Source organism: Stigmatopora nigra, chromosome 22, assembly GCF_051989575.1.
Source record: "Stigmatopora nigra isolate UIUO_SnigA chromosome 22, RoL_Snig_1.1, whole genome shotgun sequence".
NCBI classification, from domain to species: Eukaryota; Metazoa; Chordata; class Actinopteri; order Syngnathiformes; family Syngnathidae; genus Stigmatopora; species Stigmatopora nigra.
Window position 1 is genome coordinate 2,010,704 of NC_135529.1, and position 22,505 is coordinate 2,033,208.

At 38.9% G+C, this 22,505-nt stretch overlaps 1 protein-coding gene across 8 annotated transcripts in view; it reads right to left on the bottom strand.

Moving 5' to 3' along the window:
* LOC144215517 (multiple epidermal growth factor-like domains protein 11) overlaps positions 1–20,216 on the bottom strand; it is a 67,141-nt gene extending 46,925 nt beyond the window's left edge. For 7 of the 8 annotated variants that reach the window (XM_077744510.1, XM_077744509.1, XM_077744507.1 and 4 more), the window contains exons 1-5: positions 20,005–20,216; positions 5,933–6,052; positions 3,198–3,312; positions 2,377–2,478; positions 1,456–1,556 (exon numbers count right to left, since the gene is read on the bottom strand). In XM_077744510.1, coding sequence (XP_077600636.1) covers positions 1,456–1,556; positions 2,377–2,478; positions 3,198–3,304 — 310 coding nt within the window. In that variant the 5' untranslated portion in view covers positions 3,305–3,312; positions 5,933–6,052; positions 20,005–20,216. Of the gene's footprint in view, positions 1–1,455; positions 1,557–2,376; positions 2,479–3,197; positions 3,313–5,932; positions 6,053–14,085; positions 14,197–20,004 lie in introns of those variants that run through there. The other variant, XM_077744505.1, reaches the window with a different exon arrangement.
* Positions 20,217–22,505: the final 2,289 nt, after the last annotated feature.

A 22,505-nucleotide genomic window follows, 5' to 3' on the forward strand; every position in this document is an offset into this window, starting at 1 on the left:
TATCTGTTTAATCGAAAAATAATCAGTTAAGGATTATTTTCAGCATCTTGCTTCAGGCTAATTTCCACAGCTTCTGCTTTTTTAAAAACTGATTGCTTTTTAATGGCCCCTCCTCTCTGTGCCACCAGGACCTAGTTGGCTCGTTAACTTTTCTCATTGTTATACAGCTTCGATTAAATTAATTTAGCCGGAAGAGCTTACAGAGAGCGGTCTGTGGTGGAAAACGGCATGCCTGCGTTTTAAATCAGGCGCACTCATCTAAATCCGATCAAAGCCACATGGATGGTGGCTCGCTAACAGAGGAGGTGCTGATTAAGTGTTATTGGTTGTGTATAGTAAAAGAAAAATGTGGGCGGACGGACGTGCTTGCCTAGGAGGCTGATTGTCTGCAAGTCATCCTCTATTTGATTCTTTACTTACAATGCTTGGAACAGCATTTCGCAACTGTGAGTCAGGTCTCCAAATTGGCTTGTGTGTTCAAGATTCATCCATCTGCCAAGCCGTTTATCCTCAATTTAGGTTGCGGGGGTGCTGGAGTCTATCCAAGCTATCTAATATCAGTAGTCAGGGTAAGCCCTGACTTGCTTGCCAGCCAATCGTAGGCCTCAATGAGAGAAACACACATTCATGCACAAAATGTGAAGTGATCAATTGCCAGAGTACCCGGGAAAGACCCAATACGGATGCGGAAAACATGCAAAACTAACATTTCAAAACTGTGTGGCGGACTCGCTCAATATTTACAACAATAGTTGTGCCTCTTTTGGTTGTCCTGGTTGATGGCATTTGTTGTGCCTTTCTTTGACTAACCCAAAGCAATGCATGATTGTTACAATTCAAAGATGTCACTCAGTAGAAAGATACAAATAATTTAATAAATCATGAAACATAATGGATTATCAAGTTGAGAAAAATGGCAAAATAGTCCAATTGGTTCATTCAGAACAAGCAAAGGATGACAAAATTACCCAGATTTTTTCACTATGTGCTTTAAACATGGTGCTATGAAATTCTATAATCAGTCACTTGGAATTCATAGCAGCCTTTTTTTTCCTTTAACACAAAACGATAAAAAGTGAAAATATTTGCTTCAGAGCATAAGTAGATCCTAAATGTGGGGAAAAAAATAAGGCCGGGGAATCCCCTAATGCATCGTTTTGGATGGAATAGCAATGAGAGATTAAAAAGATGGCGAGATTGGAGTGCCAAATTTGTTTTCTCCATGTAAAATGACATTGCTGCAGTGATTTCCATTTTTTGACATGGTCCTCATTCCTCATGAGTTTTATGCTTGTGCCTATTAAAACTATATGATATAGGGTGACTGTTTTATTGATTAAAAATTGCTGATCGCAGGACAGGAGACACGAGAGAACAGTTGGAACTCACTGGTTTAGAATACACCACTGGAAACTTTTATGGAAATTAGGATTAGGGTTGAAAAGTGATACTCACGGACACATAAGTCTCCACTCTCAAAGTATCCAGGACAACATTGTGAGCGGCGCCTATACATGGTCCTAACTCCCCGCCGATAAGCTGTCTTATAGCTGATCCTGAGGAAACAAGACACAGCGAGATAGATATGAGATGTCCAATATGTGGGACCACTGCAGAGGGGAAGAAAGACAAACAAAGAGATGTTTTGCTTTGATTTATTGTTGAAGTAGAAAGGAGTGGTAAGTAGTCAAAGTCATTGAGGTATAAAGCCTCCCTATAGCTATCGATTGCACATTCTTCTCACAAGCAAAGTAGCAAAGCAACGTGGGATAAAAATTTTAAAAAACAACACAAAAATACACCAACTATAAGTATGGTGTATTTCATGTCAACCTCAGCAATTTATTTACATTGTACTGATGACTTTTTTTATATGGACAGTGCAATTCAAAATGTTAAGATGCACATTTTCATGAAATAGCCTACAAGAGTTTTTAAAACCTCAGTTTTGCCAATAGATGTTTTATAGCAACTATACATCCCAAAGGAAAACCCCATTTCAAATTTCCATCTTACATGTCAAAACATTTCCAAGGAAAAAAATGAGAATTTATGTCTAGTATAGTGTCGTTACCCACCTATCAAATTTAGCCATAAATGGGAATTTACATCCCAAATAAAAGACAATATTTAATCAAATATTGACTGCAAAGGTTTCCCAATCTATTTGAATTATCACTGCCACTCCACCTAGTTCAAATGGATTAGACGGTCAGCATCATCGGCAGCCAATCAGCTGATAGACATATCTAACATAACATGGTTATAAGACAAAAGCTCAGTTATCCAACTCTATTGATCAGGAAAGTCCAAGACATTCACAAATCTTGAAAAAAAATACCTAAAAGCAACCAAACTGTTGTTATTCAAGCTTACCGGTGTCTTGTGCACTTGAACCAGTTAAGAATATCAGTACATCTTGTGTAATAAATCTGGTCAAAGGGATGAGCATAAGATTCCTGAACAGTGACGGCGTAACTAAAAAGAGAGAAAAAAAATTTCAAATTGTAATTACTATCTCATGTAGCGCCATAGCCCCAACATAGAATGAAAAGATCCCATGAGTGTACAGATTCAACAAAAGCATTGTAATAAAAGGCATTAAAGGACCTTATTGGTGATTCATTTTATTGATGTGCGCAGCGTAGGAAGCAGCTGGATATTGGTGAGCAAAAGCCACCAGCAAAGCCCACTTATGGGAAAGCTATCAATGCCAACAAAGCGGAAGCGCATTCCTAAGTAGCCTCACCTTGGTCAGGCAATAATCTCTGTAATATATCACCTGGGTTTTCTTTCCACCCCCCTTCGCCAGGCCAGAAATTATTCCGTCTTATTTCTCATAAGTGACACAACCCGGCCCGGCTAATAATTATTCCGGCTCTCTGGCTGTTGTGATTGATTGGGAATGAGAGTAGCCTGATCAATTTTCCTGTGTATTTCATTTGAAGCAGCAACTCCTCCCCATCCCTCACAGTGCCTCGACTCAGGCTGTGCCAAATCGATACGGCTGTAATGGTTGAGAATGGATCTAAGACTTGGCTAGAGAGAGAGAGAGAGAGAGAGAGAGAGAGAGAGAGCCTGTTTCACTAAAGATGCCGCCTGCCTGCCTAAAGATGGCCTCGTTCTCCTGGACCCTCGTGCTGGTTTGTATTCATTTATTCTGGAAGGAGCAGAAAAAAAAGAGCAAACGTGCTGACCTTTCCCAGTGGCTGCAGACGTTGGGGTCATCGGGGTTAAGGGTCCGCACGTGGGCGGTAAAGCCCAAAATGAGGAGCAGGGTGGATAGACGGCCAAGTGACCTCATCACTCAACCTGAAACAATAAAAGACACATCTTTATTGAATTTTATTTTTTCATTGGTATGTCAATATTTGAGAAAACATAGAATCTTACTGTTTAAAATTTGAACAATTCGTGAACAAAATGAAATATTTTTACAAAATAGCTCTCAGAAATGTAAATGCACACCATTCAAAAAAGCGGGTTATTAACAAGAAAGTAGTAAACTACTGCTTTTCCTTGACTAACAAAGAAAAATGATCCAATAATACCCTGGAATACAACTCAAAGGTGTGTGTTGACATAAATCCCAGATACAATAGACCTTTTCCAAAGCTTGAAATTATTTTCTTCAGAGATATGGGTGATGAATGTGTACAATCTGGGATCATTTAACCTAAGAGGAAGTACTGAGGGAACAATATAAGCTTGTAATGTTGCAACAATATAGAATCAGAAAAGACAGAAAAAACATTAAAGTAGTTTGAATTCCCAAAACAATCTCTCACTCCAAAGTTACTACGTTTCATCTCCTTTTGGGAGACGTTCAACCTTCAACATCGACACTGACGGAGACGATGATTTGTTGAGACCTGCAGCTTATTTCATTAGACATAAACACACAGGGAGATAACACACGATGGCGGGCGGTAAGGGGGTGACAATGACAAATTTCCCTCATCTGCAGGCCTTCTTCAAGCAAATGAGGACACAAACATAAAGAATGAGCATGCACTGCATGGCATAGGTTAATAGCAGCATGCTATTAACGGTAGTGGCACTAAAAAGTGACATCAGCCTCAGAATGAAAGACTACATTGATCGAAAACAACAAGCTAGGGATAGAAAAGAAGATCAAATCTGCTGGCTTGAGTTTTTGCAGACTTTTAATGCATCCCACATGCGCCTCCTATGAATTGAGCTCAACATCAGAGTGACTGTATCCTTTAACAGCAGCGTTCACATGTTCTGCTAATCTTCCGCATTGATTGCTGCCTGTAGTTCACTTCCAAGTGAGGGAAAATCAATCAAAGCTTCACTCGCTCTAAGTAGGAGTCCATCCGAGCAGGCAGAGGTTACTGTCATGTTCATTTTCTTAACAGGATGATTAATCAAGGTGTACGCTTGTTACAGGAGATGACCGCTATGATTTTCTGGGCCATCCTCAGGAGAATGTGCTTAAACAGCGGAGGGGCGTTATGTAATTGACAAAAAGGATTTGACTGCTCTTGTGATGACACCACTCACCGTCATCTGTTTTGGCTGATTGGAGTGGCACATTACCTCTCATTTTCACATTTGGTGACAAAGTGTTCGGGCTAAAAAAAAAAAATGATGGTGTTTTGCACAGGATTATGGAATGTTTTCTTTGCTAGGGGCTTTCTGGTTAAAGTAAATGATTACATTTATTCATTTTCTATTCCGCTTATCCTCACAGAGCTTTAGGGGGAGCTGGAATATATCCCAGCCAACTTTGCGAACAATTGCAACAATGAGTCAACAATCGTTCACGCTTAGACGTGTTGGGGTTGTGGGGTGTCGCGGAGTAACCAAAGAAAACCCACACAGGCACTAGGAGAACATGCAAAGTCTACAAAAGACAACCTGGGAATGAACCCCTCGATCTCGGAACTGTGAGGCAGTCTCGCTAAACACTATTCCACTATTTTATAATAACACTTCTTCAGAAATCATATTAGGTTTAAATGTTCTTTTGCGTCTCTGCTAGTGACAATGTTGACAAATGGCGACGATTCTATGGTTTTACAGCTCGCAAGTCAAAGTCAAAGCTATTTGGAAAAATGTCATTTTATAAAGTAAATGTATTTGAAACTGTCATTTGAGGTTACGTGTTAAAAGTTTAAAAGCAAAACATGCTTTGTAAGCTTGTTAAAATGTTATTTGACAGTGGGACACTAGTCGGGGGGAAAAAATCAGCAAGGAAATAACACTAGGGATTGTCTTACACGCAAGGACAACATGAAAGTTCAGAAAAGTGACAGGAACACAAGTCTCACAATGACACAAACAAAGGTTCTCTGTGTGGAGATAACACGAACACTGAGCCAGTGCATACATAATCTTATTGTGTCTCAGACATTGTATTTTCCACTGTTAAGAGCAGCTTTTATTCATTCTTAAACTATCCTACCATGTACTTTTCACGTTCAAATATATGGCCACCAATTAAATGTACCAAGCAATAGCGACCAGTCCAAAATGTTCCCCAATAGTTTGTAAAAAGTTATTAGGGAAAGACACCAGATCACCCACAAATCCTTACAGGGGGAAAAAAGCACTATAGGTAAAAATAAATAAATAAAAAGCTGTCATCTTTAAATCAGGTTTGAATGAAACTGCAGCGTACTATCAAGTACATTGTGTTAAAACAATAGATTCCAATTTAGCATTGCAGATCCTCTAATCATGTTTGGTTCACTTGGAAAGACATGAATAAAAGTCCCCTCCCTCAGCTATTAGGATCTTAGTGGATCCGGCAGTTAAAACATTTTTAGACCATGACGGAGAGCCATGCTCTTTGAGTAAGCTTGTTAGTAGTGGTAGCGACATAAAAAAAAGTGAGTGCAGCTCTTAAAAGACAGATTTAGTAAGACTTCAGCTAATATTACGGGACACGTGAACTAACACTCACCTAATAGTAATGCCTATATGGATGCCGAAGAGCACAGACAGGGGTTTTGGTGGGCTTGTGAAAAAGCTTCTGTGTGTTCAGACACACCCTCTCTGGGAGGAATGATGACAGGTCACAAATCTGTTGGCAAGAAGAAAACTAATGAGCTTATGATGACACACACACACACAAGACACACATTTGCGCCACACTTGCAAACAAAGACTCATACATTTGTTACGGAAGTGATGCTCTCGGCGGGGGTAGCATTCACGTAAGCTGCTCTTGAAAGGCCAATTTATTCGCTGCGGCCTCCACATCCAATTGCACAGTTTTCATTTCATTATACTACGTGCGTGCCTCCTACCTGATTTTCGCTGCTTTGCTAAAGGAATAAAAGGCCGTATTAAATCAAGAGGGGCAGTCACAATGAACTCAGCTCACACTTCAAACGCTTGCAAGGAGCTCGTCCGCCGTGCGACCAAATGATCTGCTCTCATTAACAAAGCCCACACTAGAAGCACAGCGCAGAATGCACACCCGGCATCCGTATATGTTTGTCATCAACCTTAAATGCACTCCTAATGATTCCTCCGTGAGGTCAGAGGGCATTGATGGGATGGGGGATCAAAAACACACACAATATGCCTGCTTTGTCTTTTGCTCCAATGAATAATTCAGCTTCTTTCTTTTGCCAGGACGGGACACTCCATTGCCCTCGCTAATAAGCTCATTTAACATATCTTTGTCTCACTGACGACCTGCCTCCAAAGGAAACTACTCCCTTTGAATACGCTATGCAGTATATTTGAATCATCAATTCACATTTTTATTCCTGGAGGAAAATAAAGAGTTGGAGTTTAGAGGATAAAAAAATGAACATATTGCAGTGAATGTGAAAGAGTGAATGTGAAAATGCACTTTTGCTACAAAATGAAAGATGCTTTTCTTTTTAGTCAAAACAGAACATAAATACAGGCAGAAATTAGATTGATTGTTTTATTTTGAAAGACTTTGTGTTAAGTAGATCCATTTTTTTTGTCAAAAAGTAACAATACAGAAAAAAACTACCAAATCTAGTTTTTAAAAAAAAAAGTAAACAGAAGGGCCACAAAAAAAGCAAAAATGAGAAAACTATGGCTCAGGGTGATGGAAGGGTATGTGAAATTACTGGCATTAGAGTAAATCCTTCAGCCAAACAACTGATGTCCAATTGTCAGCAAGAAACAAAGCATCTCAGACTGAGCATAAGACCGTGATTAAATGTGTAATATTGTGGGCTTGTGTAACAGGTACGATCAATCGTTCACCAAATGGTACTTTCTGAGGTCGGAATTGTAATAAAAGTTGTACTTTTCAAAGACGATGAAATGACTCCTTCAGTCAACCCCGTTTTGAATTTGCCATGTCGTTATCATGTGTTAAAACGTGCTCAATTGCTAGTGGATGGAGTCCATTAGATAGAGCCAAAATACAAAAGGTCCAAAGTTAGCCTAATTCATGAACTCAATCAGTTCCATTGAAGGCGATAGACGTCCAATTCATTTCAAATCAGAGACGCTGACAGTGATCAATTTAAATGAGTTTATCGAGAGTTTAGTCTATTGTAGTTCGCTAGGTGCCTTAATGAGAGAGAGAGAGAAAATAAGAAGGGCTTGGATACAGATGGCGCCAAGCATCTGTGAAAGCAGTTGCTATGATGACATGAAATAACAAGCTATATAGTATGTTTGCACTTGAACAGCCTGGTGACCATGAACATAAATGTCTTTTTCCTGAATAAAAAAAAAAAAAAGAAGAAGAAAAAACACTACTGTAGTATGTGAGCAATTAAATGGAAAGCAGAAAAGCATGAGGTATTTTAGTAGTCAAGTGCTGAAAGTTTAAATGCATCTATTCATCGATGTATTTTGTACATAGCAGACCAGTCACCAGGCAATGTAGTGAAGAAATGACCCAAACCAGTGAAGGAAGCATGGTAAACTATTCCAATTGACCCTAAATATTGTGTTTATTTATTAAATGCTGCTTTTCATCATTGTAAGGATAAATCCGTTTCCCCCTGTCAACATTTATAAAGACATTTTGCTTGTGTTTACACTTCAAACATTCACATTCACATCAAAGTAAATCTGCTCCAGAGAGTTTATTATCCTGATAAAGATGGTATTCCTCACTGCTTTTATTTCAGGGAATGAAACCTTCGAAATGTTTCTGCATTTGATCAACAAAACGGTTAAATAGAAACACTTTTTAGACTATTGAAAAGCACGCCACAAGCCATGCGATGCGGCTAAAAAGAACAACAATAAAACAAACAAATTAAAAGCGCAGTCCGACTCTTTCATACCCGCTCGGTGCAGCAAAAAAAAAAAAAAAATGACGACCCCTGGCATTTTTTCCCCCCATTTTGAAGCACTACAAAAATGCATGGATCAAAAAATGTCATGATTTTCTTTTTTTTCTGGCTTTGAGCTTCCTGTTAGGGAACAGCAAGTTAAGCAAAATGTACTGAAATGCTGAAGTGCTGGACTTTGGTGGTTCTTGTTAAATTTGCATTCCCACTGGGTGATACATAGAATCTTGGAGGATCATTTAGGGGGTCTCGCACCATATAACTCCAAGTTTGCATTTAGAATTTACAGCAAAACTAGTTTGAACTACTAAAAAAAACAGATTGCTGAACTTCAATGGTGTTTTGTCACATGCAAAGTGTAGCCGGACGCTTAAAATGAAAAGACCGCACCCCCTGGTCCCCCTTGCAGGGCCTATCGGTAGTGACATCAGCGTGATTAAAGCTGGGTGTCTTGAGCCTGTGACTTATTGAAGTGCAATGCAATTAAGCAGTGTGTCCCCTGGCTGACCAGCTCCTGCAATCCTGCATGAATTCTACTCAGCACATTGTTGTAAGAGGTCCACACATCCTATCACAAGATCCCGTTACATGTCCAAGGTTCATCTCAATGCTGCTCGTTTATTGCAAACGTGATTATCCAGACGTGACTTGAGGTTGGGAAATCATCTGGCATTACAATCGGGTAGTGAGCGACAGAGAGAATGCCTGATCAGCGAGGTGCAATTCTCCCTCATCCTCTGTCTAATCGTTTAAATGCGAGCTGAGCCCAAACATACATTTTCACTGCTCAATCTGTTGCCATTGACAGGGCTAGATGTCCAATCTATTTGCTAGACTTGGATGGGCGAAGAAAGGAGGATAGGATGTCTAGTGCCACCAATGGCATTGATCGATGAGTGTTCACAGCCTTTTTCCATTTTAAATTAATTGAATGCCTGTCACCATCTTTGGTATGCAAGAAGTTTCACACTATAAAAAAAAAACTTTACAATGTTATCAGTGAATTTCTGTTTCTATTCATGAAGTTGTAAATTAACATTGTACATATTAGTAATTTATAAATGTGGAGGGCCCAGCCTTTCCTCTTACATCCCAAAAACATCCACGTTAGACTGCTTGAAAACTAAGACTGAGTTAGCATGTATGATTGTTCATCTGATTGTGACCTTGCGATTGGCTGGGTATCAATTCAAGGTAACCCCCCTACTGCCCAATGTTGGCTGGGATTGGCTTAAGCAACCCCTGCATCCATGTGAGGAAAAGTGAAATGGAAAATGAATCATAAATGCTAATGTTCATGTTAAATAGTCACTTGCTCTTGAATAGTCGCCACTGTAGTAACCACTGTCCATGGAAGAGTTAATGATTACTGAAGGATTCCCCTCCAGCCAAATTTGGCCTGATCCAAAGGTTTCAGGTGTAAGCAGGCAGCAGCGTGCATCACTATGATAAAGCAAGCACTGTTGTGCATATATTGATGAAGTAAGGATTTTATTAAGATGCAGGTCTCATTAACTGAGATGTGGAGCTTCCCCTTGCATCAGCGGCGTACCTGTACGTGTATGGGATGTGCCCTCGCAGCTACGTTACAACTAAAGCCACAAACTGAAGTATAGTTCCTGCTCCAAGCTGCGAAAAACGCTGTTTATCAAAATGGTCATTTAATGGATGCACTACTATAATCCACATCTCTATTTGCGTTCTGAGTGATATTGAAACTAATCTGTTTTTGATCTGTACAGTCACTTTGCTAAGAAAAGATTGCAATTTAAAAAAAATAAAAAAAAAAAAGTTATCCCTGGAGCTGAAAAGTATTTTAGCTCATTGGCTCCCATTGAGTGTGAGTAGTTATCCACTCCCTTTTAACTGGGAGTGGGCCGGTAGTGAGTGATTAGGTTTGAGTGCCACAGTACATCAAATGCCTTTGAACTGTGATTAAAATAATAAATGCATTTCTCCTCATTTAAATGTACTTTAGGTAGAGAAAGTGATTAGAATTAGTATACAAGGTAAAAGAGGTGACACTTGATGAATGATAACTCGCGAAGGACGCTTATTTGACTTAATGTCCTTGATTCACCAGAGAGAACATTAATTTATTTTTATTGGTTTAGGATAATTGCTCGTCAAGTTTCTAGAGTCTTGTACCCATGCCAGTGTCATTGAGCAGAACAATGCTGCATGGAAGAGTGGTGCCACATTATAAACCTTTGCCTGACTGGATTGGGCCCAACTTTTTATCGATAGCTTCTTTTCTTCTTATAGTTGAAACAAGTTGTGGTGGACTCAATAGTGTCTCCGCTGGTCACGATTAAGCAATGCAACCCATTATAAATGCAACTCAATAGATTAAAAACAATCCGTCGTACAACTCCCAATTAAGGATCCAATAATCGAAGCCCATCATTAGTCGTTTCAGTCAAGGGTGGATTTGGAGCCAAGACGGATTTTGACATTGCATTTAACTAGGGAACATTACACCCCCCCCTCCCCAATACTTGTTCAACTCTTTTGCTCAGACTGCCTTCTAATCATTACCAGACTTAATATAATCCAACTTCAACTTCAAAGTCATTCATTATGTGCAATTTGGAGGGCGCTGAGAGAAGATTCCACCGCCCGCCATCAATAAGCGGACTAATGACGGTGCCATAAGACAACAGCACAACTTTCCTGACGGGAAGTCCCGCTCGGAGGCCGAGACTCTCGGGAAAGTGCTGGGCGTCGTTTAACGGGAGCTAAATTCCGGCCACATGGTTTATTCATGCGGTGAGCGCTGATATCACGACTCTCATAAATCACGCAGCGAGGCATTGCTGGACATCCGTGCGAGCCGAGGCAGGGCTCGCTAATCTCAACACCATCTTTCATGTGAATAACCTTGCCTCACTGCAGGGCAGGCCAACACTAGATACAACCCTTTGGAGGCAGTCGCTCCTCATTCATTGTATTTCTTTCTCCGCAAAGGCTTCTTGAGGAGGCAAACACCAGTCTGTTCACTCTCCAGCAGCCAGGAGTGCTTCAACTCTCCACCGTGTTGTGAAATTCCTTGCTGGTGTGGCCGCATGATCGTCAAGATATTTGATCAGTAGTGGTTCAATATATCAGTCCATTTTTTTTACTATCATTAGCTGATGGGAAGGATCACCATCAATGGAGAGCAGAATTAAAATCGAATGGAGAGAAAATGAATAGTTCCTCCAATGTCAGGCACCACAAACTCGACTTCCCCCACTAATTAACAAGCCATCGGTAATTAAAAGCCAACGATTACATTGCCTGCTAAAACATTCCACTCTTAACTTGAATTTTCCTATGTCATGCATTCAGAATCATGTCAAATTCACTGGAAAATTATAGTTGTGTTTTACTTGACTGGCACCACTATTACATTTTACAGCAATTAATTTTATTCAACTAAAATTGAAAGAGATTTGGTTTTAGAACATTTGATTAGGTTGAGGTCTGAACCTCATATTATTGAACTTTTATTGTGAAGAGAGAACTGAATTCATGCTGCGTGACTTTGAATTCTCACAGTTGTGCTAATAAACAAAGTCACGGTCTTTATCATTTTATTGCTAAAATGCAGTACAAATTCATATAAATCTCATTATTAATCAAAAAAATATTTTGGATTATCATTTATTTATACTTGATAATTTAACAAATCCTGCCAAATTCATCATTTGTAATGGATAGCTACAACTCTTTAAAGGTTTCTTATTTTCTGAATTTAATGGGGGGTACTGCATTCCGAAATAAGAGTAAGTACATCAAAGTGGCAGTTGTGCCTCCATTTTGTCACCTACATCTCATCTAAAATAAATTTACACACTTCATGTTGAACATTTCTGAATATATTTTAATTGTTTGTATTTCTTCCCTTTTATATCAACTGCTCCCTTTTTTATGCTCAGTGAAGCACAGCTGTCTGTCATCTTCTACCTTTAAACCAAACCATTTCTTTTCACTTGCAATGTCGAAAGCTTCTCTTACATGAATTTCAAGTTTGTAGACAAAGTTGACTTGCAAGTCACAACAAATTGTGTTTTGCTGTGCTTGCCAAAACAACAGCGTACCTTTCTTCTTCTTCTTCCCCACATGTGCAAAAAAAAAATATATATATATATCCAAAAACTTTTGAAGCAGACAAAATACCACAATATCTACTTCTGACTGGGTCAAACAGCTGCCACAGACAAAAAGCTACAAACATGTGACTTCTACATAACACTTGAACTGCTTTCATCTGCTATATGAAATAGAAAAAAGGTGGAGGACGAAAAAGACAGCAGAATATAGTGACGCCGTCTCACAATGAGATGCTCAAACAACAGTGCAGGCTGTCAGTGCAATTTTACACACCAATGCTTTCACACCTCAGCCACGCAGCCTTCAAACTCTCAACCCTGAGTCGTCTTCTGAGCATCTTCATTTATTTTGTGTCAGTGTCCAAGATGTGAGACGCGGCGCAGCGAGAAAACCCCAGCCAAATGTCGCCGGGTAAGCGGTGTGTGAAGAAGACAGTGAGCGGAACAGAGAGAAAAAAACTCGGCGGGGGCACGCGTCACTGCTTTAGCTGCGCATGAAAAGCTTTCAGTTCTCAAAAGGGAAAAACCACGTTTGTTTTGACTAGTGAAAATATCTGCATGTAGAAGAAAAGGTTTTTCAGGCAACCCTACCAAATTATTAATTTTCCAGACAAAACTGTCAAAAAGGCATAAGAAGTCAACAAATCCAGGCTCAAAAGCCCCCTTTTTCAGGTGAGTGTGACTGCAAATCATCTAAAAAATATATACTTTGTCGTCAGGTGTGTGCTGGACTAGCTTCCAAAACATCACACTCGATTTCAAAGCTCATGTAGTAGCACGTTGACCTTTTTTAGAGGAGAGATCAATAAGTGAACGAAGAATGGCTTGGCATTCTCCTTTAGAACATATCACATCGCCCGTGTGCTGACATGAAAGTTGAATTAAACGTTTTAGAATGAAAGTTGTGGATCCAATTTGGACGCTGTGACTTCAGTGTCCTTCAGTTCACTTGAACAAAATTCGCCTACTTATTCAGAATATTTTTAAAACATGAGCCAGATAAGAGCTCAATTGAGCTCCTTTCAGACTGCACGCATGGCCAGTTATTGGCCGAATAAAACCAACATTAAAGCATCACTTGCAGTCTTTCAACAAAACTTCACCGAATTAAAAATATCATTATGTCCAAAACCTTTGACTTGACAAATATAGCTTTACACCATTTTGATTGACTGTATTCATTCAGATATATGCCTACATATCATTGGAGCATATTTGCAGCAATCACTAATCATGCTGAGAGCTTTTTTTCTTACTCTTACTTACTCATACTGAAGAAATGGTAAACCTAAACAATTTTGCCATGGACACAAATCTATGTAAAAATGTACATACATCTCTTACAACTAGCAAGTATGTGACCCCAATAGGATAAGATTTTATGCCAAATCCATGGTCAAACCCCCAAAAATGCTACCTTAAGAAATAGATGTATCTTTTATTGTGGGGAAAGCTCAGGTTAGGCACACTTTTGTAAATCATGGTATGTAATCAGTATGATGCCACAACCATGAAGTAGATGGATTACCTCAGTACACAAAACACACTCCATACACTGATTTCAAAACACCAGCCATTTTTTTTGTAAGTACAGCTCAGCTCATGGAAAAAAAATGCAAGAAATACAAAAAGTGTTTAGTTTTTTTTCAGCTTCACTACTTTAGAGAGGTATAATGTTAGAAATAGTCAATCTTTTACAGGAGGTAAAATAATGCCAGACTTACTGAGGTGCTCTCTCTGCAAACTACTCCACAAAATGGCACACTAAAAGCAAGGTTTTGTTCAAACTGATTCAGCATGGACAGTTTCACCAATGAGTTTTCCTCAGTCACAAGCGGCACCTGACTGTGATCAAGTGATTACACATTTAAAATAGCTGATTGGTACAAAAAAAAAAAAAAAGAATGTATACTCAATCAGTTAAAATGAAAAGATGCACTTGTGCCAATTTGGAACAACACTGCTTGTCATAAAATGAAAACCATAAAAACAGTGGATCATATTGATAAAAAAAACCTACTGGAAAATGTGACATTTATTTGGGTGATGATAAGCACTTGAAAGGGTAGCAGGATTGAGCATATTCCAATTTGTCATGTGCCTAGTGTGACAGATTCATTCTTTTCTTAGCCATATTCCCAGTGACAAAGATTGTGCACACTTGTGCAAACGCATCATATCAATTATTTTTACTTCCTCTTTCCGGATGTTTGCACTAACTTTACCTTCTCTACAAAAAAGTGACATTTGAACTGAGGTGGATAGACTTAATATATTAATATATTAATATGGTATATGTCAATAATAGAAAGATACAGCAGGATCTGAAGAGATTTTTTTAAACCAACTGTATGCATACATGTGCATACATGTACATGTATATATGCTTATTCATTTATTTATTAATTAACTATTTATTTGTCTAAAATGTATTTTACTGTGTCTATATTCTCACCCTCTTGCTACTGTGACACTGAAATTTCCCGAATACGGGATGAATAACCTATATTCTATATCTAACCTAATCGAATCTAAGACCCAGATTCAATAGAATCCCAAAAATTGGACACGACGGTGTATTTCTGACCACCCAAGACATATTCCATCACAGTTTCATCCATAACTGTATTAGGTGGCTCAGATATTAACCAGGGCTACCTCAGCCATGTGCCGAGTGCCCTGACCCAATCGTTGGCAGTGTAGGGCCAAAAAGTGATGCATGGCGGGGTTGTGCTGCTGTATTATTCAAGACGCACCCCTGTCGGGTGGGCAGTTATCCAACATCCAAATCCCAGACGTGGTTTAACGCATGCTCCTTTCCCCGTCCTGACAGCTGCCCATTGATCCCGTGCAAGGTAGGCGGGTGCTGAATAAGCATGTGCGGGAGCTTAGTGTTATTTGGCTAAAATTGCCTGGATGACAGCATGGAGATCCATCAATAGATGTTGGACATACGCCAGAGTTCACTTGCAGGCACTGATTGAAGAGGCGAGGCGTGTGGCTGAATTGGTCTGATATGATACCACAAGCTAATTATGATGCGGTATGCTGCCTGCATGTGAGGAAGTAGGAAATTTATCTTTTAGTCAAACCCATGGAAATCTTGTCAGTAGACTGAGATTGGACACTCTTACGGGAAGATGAAAGAAGCGCATGGTCAAAATTTCTTGTGTGAAGAATTTTTTTTAAGTGGTAATGACAAACTGTATTTTCTATTTTTTTAAACACGCTCACATTCCCATCTAGGGAAAATTTAAAGTGTTCAAACTGCCTACCGTACATGTTTTTGGTCAGTATAGATACGTATACAGACATATTTGAGGACCTGAAGAAAAGCTTTCTCAACAGAAATGTGTGAAATTCAAGTTTATAGACAAGTTTATTGAGTTTTAAGACTCGGCTTGTCGAGTCGATTATGAGGAAAAACTTTCAGAGGTATTTATCCTAAAAGTTTAGATGGAAGGGTGTACAGTTCTATAACGTTATATATAAAAAGAGCCATACGACAGCCATGTGATTATTCATGCTGCTCATAACACTTTTTTTTCCTGAAGGTCGATAAACAAGCTGTACAGACAAAAAAAATGGGCTAATAACCCTCTGCAGAGTAATTGAAATCCAAATGTGGCCTTAGCAACGGGACTAATCTTATTCTTGCCACGTTACTGATTGTTTTGGCTAGGAAAAACGGAAATATAATTAGAACATCATGCACAATAGCAGATGTCAAAATTACCTGGCTGGAGTGGTTAAGCCAGCTTTTGCATCTTAAAAAATGTTTGATTAGATAAGCCTTAAAACTTAATCAAGTCTGTTCCTATAGTTCATCTTCACCTTTCATGCCTCTTTCTTTTGTCAGCGTGCCTGATAAATTATTCAATATTCATTAAATAATGTTTGATGAAAAGGGAACAGGGGCAAGACGTTAACGCTAATTTATGACTTCGACGAATTTCCCTCGTTGTCGGATGATGGGAGGAGATTTTGTTTAGGAAGTGTTTTTTGTCCTCCTCTCTTTTACTTCTGAGTTCATTGTTAAGCCTCTCGCTAAACTATTTATGTTGTCAAATAGCATTAAGCAGTCAGTATGTCTTGCTTACACTATAGAGCATCATGACTACATTTAACTAGAGTCCGTACAGAGAAGAAAAATTGACTAAGCAAAGATAATAGTTCAGTTTGGACACAGTCATTATCTTAAGAATACTTACTAGCGTGCATTTTTTTTCAAAATGTATAGAAACATGAACCTCAACATTTGAAACAGACAACAATTTAACCTAATAAAAGGAGATGTCAAAACAGTATGACTCAGCTGGCTACCAAATGATCCAGACTTGACACACCCCGTTCAAAATGATTAAATTACTCAAGCAGATTCTGTTTTCAAACTCTAATTATTAGTGATAAAAAGGCTGTGTATCTCATTTGCAGATGTTCAGCAGAAGGTCAATGGGCATGGAAATGCTGATGATTTCTGTCATCTAAAGACCTTTAATGAATGTTAACCCTGTTGACAAAGTGTATCATATCACAAACCCGCACAAGAGGGCTCTTTATGCTAATAATTTCTACACATCTAGCTGTAAATTAGATGTAGTGTGCATCTTTTGACTGAAAGTGACAGAGGAAAAGCTCTACTTATAAGGTGAATCCTTCCATACATACCGTTTTAAACTAGAGCCGAATCTAATGAGTTCATCTACCAGTGTAGATTGAAGCATCAATGTGGACGCAATCCCCTCCAGGAGGTGCTGCACCTGATGAAAATTAGATAACACGGCGCCACACCGGAGCACCCGTATCTCCAAAATCGGTCCCTGTCCACCATTTTTCTTCCCAGGCGCAAATCAAAACGGGCAATCTGTTTCTCCGCAGTGTGCCGGCTGACCAACATGACCGTCGGCAATTGTCCAATTACTAATTAAATTCACGTAAACCTAATCAGATGCAGACACGGTCAGACCTGAGAGACGACTAACGAAGCCGAATTTAAATTGCTGATGCCCGAGTTCAATGGTGTGGCATTTGGACAATCTATCATCATTTTGCACTTTGAGTGCTATTTAAAATCTGATCTTTTTTTTTTAAGCTGTAGTATCAACACACAGGTAAGCCACGGTATTGTGAACACTTGCACAATATGATAACTCCCAGGATTCTGCCATGACAAAAGGTGCAAAGATTGGTTTAGTCAGACATTGTCATTTTTGTGATTGAACTGCAGTATACTAACACACTGTTGGGAGCCTATTGTATTGCCACTTTTAACAACAATCCTTACAAATCAAATAAGTGTATCCATTATTGTTTTAATTATCTAAACATGTGTTTCAGAAATTAGACAAATGCACAAAGCAGATGATTACCTATTCATAGTAAGAATGCTCAAATGAAGATGGTATTCTACTATTTAGGCCTTACTAAAATTAATGTGGATGTTAAATGCTAGGCATTATTCCGACTCATTTATATAGTATATATTTAATTGGTTTACTTTGAATATTTCCCAATGAAATAAACGTATGTGCCTTTAGGTGCATAAAGATATGAAAATACTCTGAATATAAGGCTGTTTTTTTTTTACTATATTAAAAACAAAAGAGAAGCTATGGCCCATGTTTGATTGTTTTCAACCCTTCTGTAGCAACATGTAAATGCCAGAGCTTTCAAAAGGCAAGCGGATGACATGTATTTCATTAACTTTTCTTAATGTACTTGTTATGGCTTCAGGGTGTTTGCACAGTGTTCAATGTTGTGCTTTTTTTGCTGAAATAATAAGAGCTATCCGTCAGCACTGAGGAAAAACAGCTTCAGTGGCGGAATAAAGGTCATTGGAGCTGTTGCTTTTGAGCTGTTTTGACAGAAGAGAACAAAACTGAGTGAAAAATACCCAGGTTCAAATCTGTCTTGAATTACAACAATATATGTTGAGGTATATACTCACTCACATGTCATTTCAAACGTACGCTTCACAGTGCTGAGCTCGGTATAATGAGTTGACCTGGTGAACTTCACTCTATCGATCGTTAGCGCATAGCACAGCAGACACAGACATCCTCATTATACACTAATAAAAGGCAACTCTGGTGTTGTTTTTAATTAATAGATAGTGAGTGTGCATGAATCCAAATCCATTAAAAGTGCAGTGGCCGTGTGTTGATGTTGTTTTTTTCTTCTTCTTCCAAATCCAACAGCTGCTCAAATGTCACATTAACACAAATACTTTTTATTATTTAGAATCACGCCTGAGATGAGATGAAATGATGACGAGAAGCTGCACTTCAGCCTTAATAAAATGTCAAGCTTCCATACCGTCACATATTGATGAAGGCACCATTTTCATTGGATGCAATTTTAGTGGCTTGTGACAAACACAACAAACTTTGCACCCTTGAAGGATTTTATTTAATAGTAGTTTGTCGAGCAATTGGAGGCTCAGTAGAGGAACCAAAACACTACAGCAAAAAAAAAAAGCAAGTAACCGTTTTTTAATTTTAAAAAGGTGAATAATAATTTTGGCATGCGTCATTTTTTTAATCGAGCAAATGGGTTTCATCGTCATTTGTTTGATAGGCGTCAACTTCAGAGAATTCATCAACAATGTGATTTCTCTTCATTTTCCCAAGCACTGATGCATATAAACAAATCTAAATATGCAGTCATGTAACGATGATTTGGTTATTTCAATTGTCTATGGGAATCCATGCAAAGCTGTGACTACAATATAATTAATATGCAGCTCTAATAGTGAAAAACCGGCGCACTGCACAACACTTGGCCTTTGTGTGTGTGTGTGTGTGTGTGTGTGTGTGTGTGTGTGTGTGTGTGTGTGTGTGTGTGTGTGTGTGTGTGTGTGTGTGTGTGTGTGTGTGTGTGTGTGTGTGTGTGTGTGTGTGTGTGTGTGTGTGTGTGTGTGTTCTTGTTCATTCTCCCACCATTGCGGGAACAGCTCCATTATTAAACAATGCAGACGTTGATAAAGAGACTAATGGCAGTTTAATCAGCTTGCTTCTCCTGCGATCTACTGCCATCTATCGGTTTAATTTAGCAACAACATGCGCGCGTGCGCTCTTTTGATCTGAAGCAGGATCTTCATCAGTCACCCTCTTTGCAACTTTCATGTCGAGCACTCGTAAGAATGATATGAAAAGTCAACCTTTAAATCGAATGTGCAGCAAGAAATAACAATTCAATTTCAAGTCTTCAATTGAGGCGTTCATAGGCTTTGGATTAGGAATCCAAATTCGCCACTCCGATTTGTCATTTGCCTGAATTTCTCCTTAAACTGACAATGTGGCCGGACTACGGCAGCTGTAGGACAGACACAATGGGCTGGCAATAAATTGAAAAGCTCTCCTGGCTGATCCAGCCATTTTTCTTTTGGCACCAAACGCCTCTTTCCAGAGGATAGATTCGCCAACAGCCCAATTAAATAGAAAGCTCAATGTATCACAGCCACCAACCACATCGACATCTTCTCCAAAAGCCCCAAACGAGCTTCAAAAACTTGCAAAAATAACAACAACAACAATTGAGCAAATACAAGGAACAAAAGCAACGCATCTCAGCTTTTTCACAACCACACCAATTAAACAGACATATTTGTTTTTCAATATAAGGGGAAATAAATGAAAACTCACCCCTGGCGCCTGGAATGCAAAGTTAACGCCCTGAAGGAAACAGATATTTCCGGGTGACACGATCTCCCATAATGAATTGCGTGGCCGGAAGGATGCAAAAGGCTCGGACCTGAGGCAAAGGATGCAGCCGCTGGATTCTCCTCTTCTCTCCTCCGCGGATGCTTATCTGAGGCTGAAGCGCGGCCCACTTTAAACTATGGTGACGTCCATGCGCCGAGCCACTAGCCACGCCCACCAAGCCACAGTAGTCCAAGCACTTCTTTCTTACCTTTCTCTCTCATGGTTGTCCGAAGCATTTTGAGAGTCAAAATGGATCGGTCATTAATTACCATCAATGGCAGCTGGCAAGTTTACAAATTCGATAATAAATGACAACAGTAGAAATGTTGTTGATGTGTTTGAGTAGTTTTCAGTGCTCAGTCATGTGTGTCGTATTGCAACATCAATCGGAATTAACATCAGTGATGCAATCATTTTAATGCATACAAAGTACATCGGTTGCCATTGACAGTGGCCCTAGTAAATTCAAATGAACTACGACAGCCTGGCTTGCACTCTAGATGTCTCATCAGCCAAGAACAATTAAAAACACACTGCATGAGTACTAAAGCCAACAATTTCTGAAACTACAAGCAAGCAACTTCTCATCAGCAATGAGACATGATAATCCCATTTTAAGTGCCCTCTAGTGGCAAAATCAAAACCTATAGGTAACAATAAATCTGCAAAAAAATAAATCCATGAGGATTATTTTCAATCGATACGTAAACATGTAGAGAATACATTGACTAAATTCCACTCTAGTAACTCACTGACAGATAATAGAGAACTAGCTATTTTTGTGTGTGAATAATGATTAACTTGGAACTTTATAATTTTCCAATCAGAATTGTTGGATAGATGAAGGTGTATATGCAGAAATAAGAGTACAAAGTATTAAAAATTAACATATTCAGTTGTACCAAACATTCATTGAATGGAGTTAAAAGGAAAAAGTCATGTAAAACGCTGGTAAATGGGAACCTATCTCAGCTCTCATGAAATGGGTGGAAGCCATAAAATGTTATGTTAATGATTCGTGAAAAACAAAGTTTACGAGTTTGAACAATAAATAGCTTGTCTTTCTAGTGTATTCCCTTAAAACCATAAAACCATTTGCATTGTTATTTATGTTTAACTCCATGTCTCTACTTCATTTGAATTGAGGTTTATAAAAGACAACTGCAAGTTAAAAGGTTTTTTTTAAAGGTCTACAGCTGTGTAGGAGGCCATTTTACCTTCACTGATAAAAGAAATCACATCAAATGAAATATTATGGTACATTTGTGATGATTGACTGCTCTGCTATGATAAATCATCAATTCACAAGACACATTATCTTTCATTATCATTTTTTTATTCTCCATTTCTTTGCCTACTGACCACATGGTGGCAACAGTCAATATGACAGACTAAATTGTCTGGAAAGATTTAATTATCACAATCAGAGCAAGTGTTTTTTCTGCAAGAATGAATCCTTTAGATTCCTGCTGAAGCAGGAAAAGAAGCGAATCAGGTGGAATGAGTCTTTCTTTCACCACGCACATTATCGTTTAAAGGGCTCTTCAGATTTTTCTGACAAATATTTGAACCCAGAACAGTGACATTTGACATCATAATACAAAGAAGCTCTGTGCTTGTTGCATTCTTATGAAGCTTCCTCCAAAACAAACCCTCCAAGGCGCTTATTGATTGTGCTTGAAATCAAATTCTCATATTTTATCTAAAGAAAAAATGATGCCTATTTTTTCCTCGCATTTTTGCTGTCTTATTAGAGCCTTTGAGCTCCTCAAGTGGGCACTTTTTTAGAGAATGTTTCACACACAGCTAGTTTCTGACACATCAAAGTGTATCTTTAAAAGTGTTTCTCTGCTAAGTGAAGTGACTGAACATTTCCATCATGTCAATATCTGGCACAACGTTAACTGACAAGCGTGTCCAGAATAGGTCGATAGCCGATTTCACGTCTGATTTCACTTAGCAGGATGTCTTTATTGTATTTAACGCAACGGCTGGGCCACATTTTCATAAGAAAGTCTCCAATTAGATTGGTCAATGTGTTTTGGAGATCAGAATGGGTTTATCATCACAAAATGCTGCTCTAAAAAAATCCACTTTGGCTCAAAACGCCATAAGAATGGCACATAAACTATAAAAAAAAAAAATGTATGCTTGTTTGAGATGTAATACAACAGTTTACAGCTTTTTTACTCTGACAATCGGCCGAGCCATAAAACAAAAAAACTGACAAGGGACCCATTTAAAGGCCCATGTCTACTTTTTTTTCTTGTCAGAGTACCACCTTTATTAGGCACTAACATCTAAGCTTCACATTGTGAACTCAGCTAAGCATTTTTCAGCCAGGCTGACATCTTAACCAGAGCGTAGTTTATCATCATAACAGATTTGAGCAGTGCGGGCTCTCCTCGGTTAACGCTTGATGAAGCGCTGGCGGGCCTTTG